Source organism: Montipora foliosa, chromosome 12, assembly GCF_036669935.1.
Source record: "Montipora foliosa isolate CH-2021 chromosome 12, ASM3666993v2, whole genome shotgun sequence".
NCBI lineage: Eukaryota > Metazoa > Cnidaria > Anthozoa > Scleractinia > Acroporidae > Montipora > Montipora foliosa.
The window spans coordinates 32,054,507-32,067,006 of NC_090880.1; the positions used below are offsets into that span (position 1 = coordinate 32,054,507).

Here is a 12,500-nt window from a genome sequence, read left to right on the forward strand (position 1 = left end):
TATCTGCACTAACTAGGATTTGAGTACAATACATGTATACCATCTTTTATCCTTACGTCATACATGTAGAGCCTTTTCCCTTAGGTGATTGGCGGTCATGTTTTTCCAAAACAAAAGAAAGTAAATTGCATACAAGCATTAATTCCTGAAGCATTGGTTTGGGACAAAAAAACAAATTCTCCAAAAATTAAAATCTTACTATCGATAGACCGGATTCTTTTTTTTACACTGTATAATAATAGGTCATGTTTTCACCCCCACTTCTTTTGTTCAAGCTCCAACATGTAAACACAACCTGCCTATAATGCGATGTTGATTGTGTAGCTCTTTTTAATTGTGTCCATGAAGGAGATGCTTCCTAATCGAGTGGTTGGGTGTTCTGTGTGTGTTCGTGGTTTGGCCTGTGTATTTTCCAAGTGTGAGAAATTGAGAAAAGAGGCCGTCGGTCGGTTCCAAAAGTGCACGTTGAGCATTAGCCTTTAATCACAGCAAATTTCCTCTGAGGAAAAGACACGTGAAATGAATGTACATATTTTTACATTTATATTTGAAGGAGACGAAGGAGTGATGTGATCCTCACACTTAAAGGGAGAGTTTCACGTCTCTGCACTGATGCAGGAAACAGAAACAATCCAATAGTAAACTAATTGATTACTCATTGGAATTACTTTTGTAATCATTTCCTTTGTGTTATGAACCTGCTGCATGCGAATAGATTATTCGTGCATTATGACAACTCAAGCGTAGAATAAATTTTCGACCCGTACAATAAATTCGAGATCAAAACTAAATTTGATATTTTCTGTGTAAACCTGCAGTGTCTTCCACCAAATTTGGGCCTTAGTCATTCAGTGTATTTGCTTTAATACTCTCTGTGTTTAATTAACATCATCTGGTTCAGTAAGAAACCGTAAAATTTACAACTGCTAGCGATAAAGCTTGGACATGCGCAAAACCGTGAAACTGTCCCTTTAAAGGGAACCTCCACTAAAACAGGAATATATCTTTAAAATAGTTAATATAATGTTCACAATCAAAATTGTTTGAAAGTTTTCCAATGGGAGCGTTTGTATCCGAAATAAATAAATGTTAAAAACGCTTGTTTTGGTTTTCAAATTTCCGGGGCGCTGCCATCTTGAATAATTGTGATGTGTCATGGTTGCCCTATTGTTTTAAAACAAAAGCTCTTTGTGAAAATACAAAAGAGCAACCATAACACGTCACAATCATTCAAGATGGCAGCACCCAGGAAATTTGAAAACCAAAACAAGCGTTTTTGAAATTCATTTATTTCGGATACAAACGATTCCATTAGAAAACGTTTGAACAATTTTGATTGTAAACATTATGTTTAATATTTTAAAGTTGTATTCTTGTTTTAGTGGAGGTTTCCTTTAACTGGACAATTTGAGGAATTATTGTGTCTTATAGTCACCTGAAAAATTCAGGTTGCTCCAATGGGATTCGAACCCATGACCTCTGCAATACTGGTGCAATGCCCTCGTGACTAAGCTATGAAGCCACGCAGTTATCACAGTTAATGAACTAGAACTAGAACCGACATGGCTGCCACTTCCTTGTTTAAGGACATTCTGGTCGCTGCCATGATGTGATATTCATTTGCTTTATCACAGCCTTCTGTTTTTAAAACACCTCTTAACCAACTGGGATATACAGGCTCCTCATAGTGTCATTTTTGTGCAGAAACTGGCAACTTCCTCTCTGCTTTAACAACAGTCATCTTCAGTGTTTTTTAAGTAGTGTGTGTTCATTGTTTGTTAGAAAACTGAAGATTCGAAAAAAGAAGATGGAGAAGCTGATGATGACGATGATGATTACAATGATGAACTTGACCAAGAAACATTAGTAAGTTCTAGGATTCAGAAATTTGTCTTCTCGGCTACTGTGCAGATAAAGTGAATGTCTAAATTGCAGGCAAACAAAGTCTACAACGACTTACATGTAAGTGAATTGAGAACAGAACAATGTTACACAAAACGGGAGGATCCAAACAAAGGAAGATGATTTTAGCAAAGAAATCTTGCAACTCCGTAAACGTGACGACCCAAACAACTCCTTGTTGATTCAAGGCATTTGATTATTTTCAGTGAATTATTTTTATAGCATTTACAAATTATCATGTATTTTTTTGTTTGTTTCTTTTTATTCAGAATGAAGACACAAGAGTTAGGAAAGCCATTGAGCAAATTATATTGGAGCATTCAGATATTTTGAATCGCAAAATGGAAGGTATCTCAGCCAGCTCTTATTTGATCAGTTGTTAGTTTTTTCTTGGTATCATTAGTGGAATTTAAGTCTTATATAGACATAGAAATAAGTATTAGATAGATTCAAGACTGAACAAGGATGTAATACAAAAAACAAGGGAGCCTGTGTGTCAGAGTTCACAGATCATTAAGTTTACATGTATTTATTTATTTGCAAGAAAAATATTTCACTGTGCTGTATCTTCTTAATTTCTAGTACATACACATAACATATGAGTCTGCATCCTATTGTAGGGAAATTCGTAAGAACCCAAGGCATTACATGTAGTACATGTATTAGTGTACTATTAGTGGGTCAAATTGCCCACCAGTGAACTATTGACAACATTCCCAGAAATGTGCTATAATTTGCAGTGTATTGTACCCACAATTAATTACATGCAGGTTATTCGCATGCTTTCAGTAACATTAAAATTTTATTTTTTTTTTGACAGCAGAACCTTATAGGCCAACTCACAGTGGATCAGAGGTATAGCATTTAATTACATGTAAATTAGGGGCCAGATGAGTACTGGTCATTTCCTTTGCATTCCTTTGCACTCTGCCTTTTACTGGTCAAAATCCAATTATTTTTTCCTATTAAAGACAAGTCAAGTTACAGCAAGAAATGTAAAAAAGGAAAGATCTTGCTAGTTAAAAAATGGCAAGGGAAACTTTATAATTTCAAGTTTAGTTTGAGTCAATACATGTAGTTTATTGACTCATTAAATACAACTAGGGAGTGTTTCTGCAATATTCGGATAATATTCTTCGCAAGATCCCCCTTGTACTTGGCAAACTTTTACGGTCTTTTACCCCTCATTTTCATAGCAAAACTTGGAAGGTTTGGATATGGATGTAGACAAGAAAAGCTTGGTTTCACGGGAGATTCGCAGTTTCAGAGACACCTACAGGGTAAGTTGAAGTAGTCTTGAACTTCCATATAAATATGTAGTTGTGAACAATGCTAATTTTATTATTGATTTCCTTTGTGTGATGTTGGCTTAACTTTATCGGAGTCTTTGATTGTTTGCATGTAGGGTAACCTTAATAATATGATTGAGAAAATATTAATTTTGTTTAAGCTATAGTCCAAACTAAGGGTCTCGAATAAGTTTCTACAACAGACCTGTTTACCAATGCTGTGGCCATCTCAAATTATAATTTGTAACTGTTTGTTATTAGGTGACCAATGACTTGACATATAGCTACCCTTGGTTGCACCTATTCATTTTTTGCATTTGACTTAAAGACTTTACTGTAGGTCCTTGTTCCCTTGAAATCCACCGCAAGTAAATTTGAAGTGGAATTAATAAGCATTTAACAAAAATTATAGTTGGCACATAAAAGTTTATTGGTGAGTCGGTGAGATTTGGAGATTTCCTCTTCTGCATTTTCTAGGATGGGATTATTGGTTGGTAAGTAGTAATTTCTTCAAGTTTGATATTCATTTGACAACTAAGATGCCTCATTCAAGTGCTCATACATGTACGCTTATCTCTTTGAGTATCAATACTACGTTATTTTATACACACACTCTAGAATATTGGTGGTGGGACAGTTGTTTCTGTCATTCCCGACCCAACTCTGAGAGAGAAACATTTTAAAAGTAAACCGAACGTGAAAACTCGCATCAAATAAAAGTAATTTTTGAGCAAAGGAAATCCGTAAACCTCTGAAACTCTGAAGGGTATTTCACAAGGTACAGTAAGGAGACAAGATGAAAACAACCAGTCGAAGTCGTGGCAAAGTTGTGACCTAAAACAAACGCTTAATCAATACCATGGTTTGTGATGATGCATTTCCTGCTGAGGTTAATTAAGGACCATTTTTTGTAAGTTACTGCCGCTTTTGTTAAGTTCACTTTTGGCTCTGCTTCTAATTGGGCCATAAATTGAACTCTGCAAAAAATGGCCATAACTCACAAAATAAGTCAAGTATGTTATTGGTTGTTTCTTGGTGATTAAATGAAGCAGGAAAACACTTAGTGAACTCAAGTGGGCCATGCATGAAGAATAGGTCCTGTAGTAAATTGGCCATTCATACTGTGCATACTTGTACATTTGTGTATCTGAGAGATTCACTGTGAAGACGTTGTTGACTGATGCTTACTTAGTGCAGTATTTTTGAGAATAGTTAGACTCCCTTAACCAGACAGTTAGCAACATAGTTTCTTTTCTTGTTAAACACTACAAAACAATGATAAATTTTTAAGTTTTGGTTGAGCAGTACTTGTAATAATGCTCGCTTTGTAGTCAGATTCCTGGATTTTGGCACTTACTGCTGCCTTTTTTTCCTTCCTTCTGGAGCGAAATGATTATCTGGAGGCTGTAAGTGTTGTCCTTTTTACAATCACTGTGGCAGTTTAAAATTTGTTGATTTCTTTGAACCTTCAATCGGCAATGTACAAGCATCAGCTTTGAATTAAAAAAAAAAAAACTGAACAAGCTCTTGCGCCAAACACGAATTTCTTGAAATTCTTTGCATCGTGAGCACGTAATGGTAGGGCAGTTCTCCTGTTATTCTCTTCTTGTTATGAATTGAATGCCTTAAAAGCAAAGTCAAGATAATTACTTTGGCTTATCTCCTTGACGGACAATCAGGTGAGCTGATCATTCTGCATTTCACGAATACACGCTGCCAGTGCGGAGCGCGTTATCATGGGATTGAGGTCACGCGTCTGATTTCTTAAGACTGTGGCACAAGATTCTGTGTCCTGTGAAACAGTTGTTGCTCTTTTTCCTTCGAGCAGATCCAAGTTGTTGCCTAACCATCAAGTTGTGGATGTCAACTGGGTAAAGAATATCTCCTTTTCAGGTTGAAGACTTTATTGCCAGTGGTTGTACTAACCAAATGACAGTGTATTGACTCCAATAGGATCAACGCGTCTGGATGAGCGACGTAACAGCCAGAGGACTCAAAGAAACTTACAGTATCTCCATAGCAGAAGGGATATTTGAAACGTTTAAACTGAAGAGTTTGTGTCTCTTTTTATGTTTTTTAGAAGGAAGACAAGAAAAAAGAAGAGGAAAAATCGGAGAAAAAAGACCGAGACAGAGATAGGGACAAAGAAGAAGAAAGGGATCGCGATAAAGACAAGAGCAGAGAACGAGAAAGAGAACGGGAAAGAGAAAGGAAACGGGAACGGGATGAACGGGAAAGACGAGAAAAGGACCGAGATAGAGATCGGGACGAACGGGACCGGGAACGCGACCGAGGTCGGGACAGAGATCGAGATCGCGACAAATTACGAGATAAGGATCGGGATTCCGAGCGGGACAGAGAAAAGGACAGAGATTACGATGAGGATGAAGAGATGGACAGACGACGGCGGGAGAGGAAACAGAGAGAACGAGATGCAGCATACCAGGAGGTAATAAACGCAATCAAATACAGCTTATTGTAAGGATAAATTCATCATTGAGAGAGGGAAATATTCTGGAAAAGGTCGTTGCGTTGTGTCATTGTTTTTCTTTTTATTTCAGCGTTTGAAAAACTGGGAAGGGAGAGAGCGAAAGAAAGGAAGGGAATATGAACGAGAAATGGAAAAAGAAGGAGAGAAGAAAGACGAACTGGTATGTTAAGCATCTACTTTTTCTGGAGATAAGTAATGAACTCCTTTAAAAACCCAACTGTTCGAAAACCAGCGCTGAACTGTTCTTTGGCATTTTTTGAGTCTTTCAACCACAAGGGACAAAAAAGAAAAAAAGAAACATTTACCACTCTTGTTCTTCAATGCTAGCTCTTCCCTCAGCCTTGTATCTCGTAAATAATTGTTCTTTGTCCAAATTTCTCAAATTTTGTAACCTTAGCTTTTGTGTGGATTAAAAGCAGATTCAGGCTCAGATAGCTTCCAAGGGAACTAAGTTATGTTCTGTTTGTGTTACAGGCTCGTGAAAGGAAACATTTGTTGGAATTCCTTGAAGACTATGATGATTACAAAGATGATCCAAAATACTACAAGTGAGTTATTTGAAAAGTCCATGATGAAGAAACAGCAGAGAATGGAGAGGATGGTTTACTAAGTGGGCTGGATTTTCGTACGGAGTTCAGATTTAAGTTTGACCTCCAACAAGATTTATGCGAATTTTTTATTTCTTGACCTCCCCTTGTAAATAGGCACGTCATCTTGTTGACTTCCTCCAGTTGAATTTCTAAATGCAGACATCCGAATCGTTTCCTTATATGCGTGGTCCCACAAACTGCAAGTGCAAGATTCCACTATGAGTAAATGTAGTGTTTTTAATTTGAAGTACAAAGCGAGATCCTTTGTTTGTTTATCACAGAGGAAGTGCGTTACAGAGGCGGAGACGGGAGCGCGAAACAGAAGTTGAGGCTGATGAACGAGACAGACAACGAGAAATGGAGGAAATAGAAGAAATAAGAAAAAGAATAGTTGATAATCAGCCTGAGGATATGGATCAAGAACAGGTTGGGTTTTCAGTTTAACTATTTATTAAATAGGGATTTGACTGAACTGAAAAATAGTGAACAATTAATCAAATGTGCCATGCATTTCCCTTCAAACTACACGTCGTAAGTAATTGATATAAGACCCAATGAAAAGTCCTCCAACAAAACCTGGGGAGAGGTCTACTCAAATAAGCTTAAGTAAAAGAACCAATTTGCAGTATTCTAGCGATGATTTTAAGTTGACGACTGTTAAATCATTTTTTGGCAAATTTTCCCTATATTTCCAGGACGAGAAAGATAGCGAGAGAGAAGAAGAAGAAAAACCCGTCTTGCTACAACCGACCTTCAAACCCGCGGTGACGCCGCAACCTCAGGTAACTGGAAAATATTTTTTGCGGGATGGATTAATTAATTTATTCAGCGTAATGTCGAAAAACCGAAGTAATCACTCTGGCCAATGGCGGTCAGTGAAAAATGCGCAATGATTTCTCAGGTTTTTATTTGGCTGCAGCTTGATGCAGCGCTCATAAATGCGGTTATCGTTCTCTCCGCGATACAATTACGACTTTCAGTCTACACCTCCATATGCTGCTATTCACTAAATTATGGTAACAATGCATTAACCTAAGCAGTCACTACTCAATTACTTTTGACATAGCTTTGCTGATCCGTGTTTTTGTTTTCTAGTTCATTCCTCAAGTGGAACCTGCTCCCGTATCAAGTTGGTCACCAAGCCCCAGGTCAACAGACTCCTCTCCGGCCCCAATCAGTCTGAAAAGACCGCGCGAGAATGGTCAAGAACCAGAGCCTGAAGTTGAACCTGCTCCAAAGAAAGCGTTCGGATTTGAAATGAAGTTGAATACTAACATGGTGAGCTGGAAATTATTGTCGTTATTGCCAATCCTCGGTCCAATTTAGAAAAGTTTTTGTTTCGGGTGGTGGTGGGGTGGGGTGGGGTGGCGGGAGAAAGCAGGGGTGCTAGGCCGGTAAGAGACGAAATTTGGTGCTTGATGAGCCACAGAGAACGAAAGTGACATCAAATATATTGGAGTCCATAAAATATCCATTCTCGTATTCAGGGGTTTCAATAACTTCTCATAAGCGACTGGCAATGATGGAATAGGTGAGTGTGATCGCAGCGCGAACCCTAAAACGAGAGTCTGCTTGTATGGGAGATTTAAGCCTACGATAGCATTATGGTTATTTTCGGACCTTTGTGGATGGAATATTGGACTTAGTTGCATAGAACGTGCTTAAGATGAAAAATATTTTCACGTTTCGTGCTGATAAAAGGACTCTGAAGATGACTTCCGCTCAGGTTGTCGAAACGTCAGTCAATGTCATCTCAAACAGTCCTTCTCAGGACTACACTCACTCGGACGATCGTACTTTACTTAATGATAAAACTAGCCAACTACGATGAAATTAGAATCAAAATTTGTTAGTTTGCTTAGCCCTTTTGAAGGAAAAGCCACACTAGACAACGATTTTGATTACAATAAGCGTTAAGGACAAGTTCATTGTTGCAATAATGCATTGTTGCATTGTTCTTCGTGTCTGTCTCCTCTTCAAAGCGACTCCAAGTGCGAAGTTTTCGCGATGGTAATTAGTTCTACTTAAAATACGAATGAAAACTAATTTTCATAAGAAAAACTTCGCACTTAGACTCGCTTTGAAGAGGAGGCAGACGTGAACTCGGAAATGGCCTGTTAACGTCGCTTTTTGTCGATAATTTTATTGCTCAGCCTGTAGAGAGAAACGTAAATGTTGTGTTTAATTACCCTTTCTCCAGCCCTCTGCTGGCAGCCAAGCACGTCTTAAAAAACTCGAATCTGTGTTTGGCGGCGGTGATGATGATGATGATGCAGGAAGTGGGTTACCAAAGCGGAAATTAGTCAAACTGGATGACGAGGACGGATCCAAGGACGATACTGATGAAGCCGAAGATAAGAAAAGGATTATTAAGTCGCTTATTGAACGTATTCCTACTGCTAAGGATGAACTCTTTGCTTATAGCTTGGATTGGACAATTGTAGATCAGGTAAGCTTTCGCTAATCAATGTTGTAAGATGCTCTCTTGTTTCAGAATCAAGCCTGGTGTGGCGAAATCTTCACGGAGCATCACGTGAGCGGAAAAATAAACTTGAAAGGTGTGCTCCCTTTAAACAATAAAGTTCCTTTTCGATCCGTTAGCGTTAACTTTAGATAAAGTAAGTTTTAAGATTTTAAGGTGGCTCTGTCTTGGCTGAAAATTTGGTTGTCCAGCCGCACTTTCTCGTGATCTCATTGGACACTTGGAACGTCACGTGATGTAAGTACAGATTACATATTAAATACGGTATGTTATAGCATTCCTCTCATGAAACGATGACACCAGTCGGTTATGGACGAGGTGTCTTGATACTAATAAAAAACTGTTATTAATATTGATAAGTAAAGTTACATTGACATTTAAGGCGAGGATTTGGTGTGAGATTGAGTTCTTATCACGGAGGTGTGATTGGTTCATTTCAGGGTCTTGTAGATCGTAGAATACGTCCTTGGGTAAATAAGAAGATAATTGAGTACATTGGCGAGGAAGAGATGACACTAACAGACTTCATTTGTAGTAAGGTGAGATATTGTGTATTTAGCCATAGCAGTTTCCAAACGATACATGTATTTGATATTAAGTGGGATGGTAAGTTTTAAGCCAGTTGAACGAATAAAATGAATTTTCTGACACCGGGATTACTAAGATACTAAGATTAAAATCCGAGTGCTCACGGTAGCAGTCGGAACCGATTACCTCCCGATTACCTCCCGATTACTAGCTCGGATGCTCTAACACTGATCAACAGGAAACTCGTCCATGTCCTGCATACTGCTTTGTCGGACGGATATATTTATTTCTTTCGTGTCGTCGTAGTTTATTTTAAACCACTAAACTTCGAGATGACTGCCGATTGTCTGCTTTAAGTACTTCACAGTTAAGCTATAATCAAACGAGATCCTCTAGTTGCCATAAAGCTCTCTCTCTCTCTCTCTCGAAAAGGAAGGCGTGAAACTGTACAGTTAATTCGTTTTTTATTGCCTTGAAAACACTTTAAAACGTCCCTTTTCGAAATAAGCGGTTGGTGGTTTCTCAAGAGAGATTTCGCACCGTGTTTCCGGTAAACGCCAGGTTGTAAGTCTCATTTTACTTGTCTGATCTTAGCTGATTCCGCAATTTAATGTTAGCTTGAGAAATCGAGCATCTTCTCAAAAGAGAGATACAAGTTGGAAGGACAGAGTTGTCCTAATTTTTTAACGAGCAGCCACCTGTCATTTCCTGTTTCACGTTTCACGTAACCGCAATGCTTAATAGTGAGATTAAGCTTCGCGTTTTTCGTGGAACGTCAAACGGCGGGCTGCTACTTGTCATAGAAGCATGTGTCCATGTGACTCATCTCTCTTTAGGGAAGTTACTTTGATAATGATATCTAGACAAAAGGAAAGAAATGAGTTTATTTTCCTTTTGGCAAAACGCATATTTAAGCCTGCCGTTTGCCGTTAACGCAATGCTTAACCTCACTAATTTCTCTTGCTGCATTTCGTGCTTGAATAGACCGTACTCATAAGTGGCGGCAAAGAAATTATTCTTTTGAATTGTGTTCGTGCTAACGCGTCTAGTGAGGATGATTAGCCTAAATACAAACGAATAATTACTTATCCGCCATTTATGAGTACGGTCTATAGAGTGTTTTCAGTCAAGTGATCAGTAAACTTGTTTCTCCACCGAAACAGAGGCATAACAATAGAGCTCAATTCCCGGAGGATAATTTGGGTACACCCACATGACCACCGTGACGTCACATGAAAACAATCTATAAGTTCATTCCTATTCAGCGTTTCATTTGCAATTTGTTTCAGGTCATTGCTCGAAGCACGCCGAAACACATCCTGGAAGATGTGTCCATGGTTAGTCAGGGTTTTCACAATAGATTATTTGTTTTGACTTTGAACATCATCTTGTTAACCCCTCGCGCCACCCACCCCATGGCAGGCTGTAACTGACGTGCCATGGAAATTACTCGGGAGTCAGCGTCCCTTGCAAATGAAACAGACGGGGGTTAAAGCAGGTTTTAGTTCGACATCGTATTTTGACCGCCAAAATTTAAAGGTCCCGTTTAATCTTCAATTCTCCAGTTTTATTACTCGGTTAAAGATATGTTGCTATAGACCAACAATAAATAAGAAATAAAATAAATAATTAATTATGAAATTCGCGTCATCTTTTTTGTTCCGCGCAATATTGATAGTAAAGCTCAATATATTGTTCCTTTCAGGTTTTAGACGAGGAAGCGGAGGTATTTGTCGTGAAGATGTGGCGTCTCCTGATTTACGAAACCGAGGCAAAGAAGCTGGGGTTGGTCAAATGATAGATTAGTTTAGTTTGTGTTAGTTTTAAATTCCGTCTTCTGTATTGCTTTTGTATATTTATTAAGACAATTCAAACATTTTAATGATGTAGTAATTCCATTCCACCCTCACGTTCAGTGAAACAATTCTTCTATTGCCTTTGATGATCGTTATTAATAAAATGTGAAAAAAATGTAAACACTTTCCGTCGACAAATGGTGTTAACTCGGTGATTTTAAATCTGAGTATTTTTATAGAGCTTTTTGAAAACATTGGAGAGGTGAAGGTGAAGGTGAAGGCGGCAAGGGGTTCGAATTGCTACCATGTGGATACTCACTCTGGACATGTAACAATTGCAACTTACTTAGTTAATGTTCACGACCCCCCAAAAATTCGTTATGCCACTGCTCCCTAGTGTTTTTATCACGGTCAATCTAAAGCTGCAACAACCGTCCGTTTATATTGTCGCTGGTTAACGTCAGCCTTTTTAAAAAGGTGTCCACTTTGTAAGTTGCATTCGTTATAAGGTCCCGTTCATTCTTTAAAAAAAAAAAAAAACGACGGGGAGGGGGGGGGGGGGGGAGGGTCACGTAAAATACTTCTGCAATGCATATCCCACCGAAATACACAAAGTAGATTCAGATCTATAAAGAATTTCCTTCTGCTTTTTGACTCTTCAACGAACTCACACATTTCTTTTTTGCTGACTTAGTACGGTTAAAAGTGTTAATAAAATTGTAACATCTTGACGATATTGTCAAAAAGGTGGTTGCGTACAGTATGCATAACTGGCTCAATTGAGTTTTCTTTTTAATGTTCAAGAAATGCCTCTCCCCCTACTTAGTAAAAAATGAACGGTCCCCAGTCTCAAAACCATCTTGGTTTCGTCTGAAAAATTTCAGCGTGTCAGCAAAAAAGCACCAACTATGCGATATTATAGATGTTAAAGTCGTACTAGGATCAAAAAAATCATTTTTTCCTTCGGATTTCAAAAAGACAACTTTTCTTATTTTAACTGGAATTTTACAATTAATTGTCCGCCATTATTAACTTTAAAATCTTGAAAGAGCTGGATCGAGGAGAAAATGACGTCAGACTCACTAGTTTAAGAATGCAATGCATTTGTACGCAACTGAATCAATATGCAGCACGGGAGTTTCGGGCTTTCAGACTTTTTATTGAGGTAATGGCGGACAGTGAAATCCACAACTTGCACTCAAAGTAAACAGCTCAAAAGTCTGAAGAAAAGAAAGGGAAGTCTGATTTTTTGATCATAGTGTTAGGGAGAAAGGAAACTCTTCTAAGGACTCAGATCTCTTTCTCATTCTGGGAGCGGTTGCTCGAAGTCTGGTTAAGAGACATCAAAACCTGTAGGTTTCCATGCTTTGAGCAACCCGGGCCTGAAGTTCATACGAATGGAAAAGAGGCGAACAGGTGAAC

At 38.4% G+C, this 12,500-nt stretch overlaps 1 protein-coding gene across 2 annotated transcripts in view; it reads left to right on the top strand.

The window, feature by feature from the left end:
• LOC137980035 (RNA-binding protein 25-like) overlaps nucleotides 1-11,603 on the top strand; it is an 18,734-nt gene extending 7,131 nt beyond the window's left edge. The window contains exons 8-21 of one of the 2 annotated variants that reach the window (XM_068827359.1): nucleotides 1,783-1,866; nucleotides 2,172-2,250; nucleotides 2,723-2,757; nucleotides 3,099-3,182; nucleotides 5,272-5,640; nucleotides 5,753-5,842; nucleotides 6,157-6,230; nucleotides 6,554-6,698; nucleotides 6,968-7,054; nucleotides 7,368-7,550; nucleotides 8,473-8,721; nucleotides 9,195-9,293; nucleotides 10,572-10,619; nucleotides 10,988-11,603. In XM_068827359.1, the coding sequence (XP_068683460.1) occupies nucleotides 1,783-1,866; nucleotides 2,172-2,250; nucleotides 2,723-2,757; nucleotides 3,099-3,182; nucleotides 5,272-5,640; nucleotides 5,753-5,842; nucleotides 6,157-6,230; nucleotides 6,554-6,698; nucleotides 6,968-7,054; nucleotides 7,368-7,550; nucleotides 8,473-8,721; nucleotides 9,195-9,293; nucleotides 10,572-10,619; nucleotides 10,988-11,080 (1,719 nt within the window). In that variant the 3' untranslated portion in view covers nucleotides 11,081-11,603. The remainder of the gene's footprint in view (nucleotides 1-1,782; nucleotides 1,867-2,171; nucleotides 2,251-2,722; nucleotides 2,758-3,098; nucleotides 3,183-5,271; nucleotides 5,641-5,752; nucleotides 5,843-6,156; nucleotides 6,231-6,553; nucleotides 6,699-6,967; nucleotides 7,055-7,367; nucleotides 7,551-8,472; nucleotides 8,722-9,194; nucleotides 9,294-10,571; nucleotides 10,620-10,987) is intronic. The other variant, XM_068827360.1, reaches the window with a different exon arrangement.
• Nucleotides 11,604-12,500: the final 897 nt, after the last annotated feature.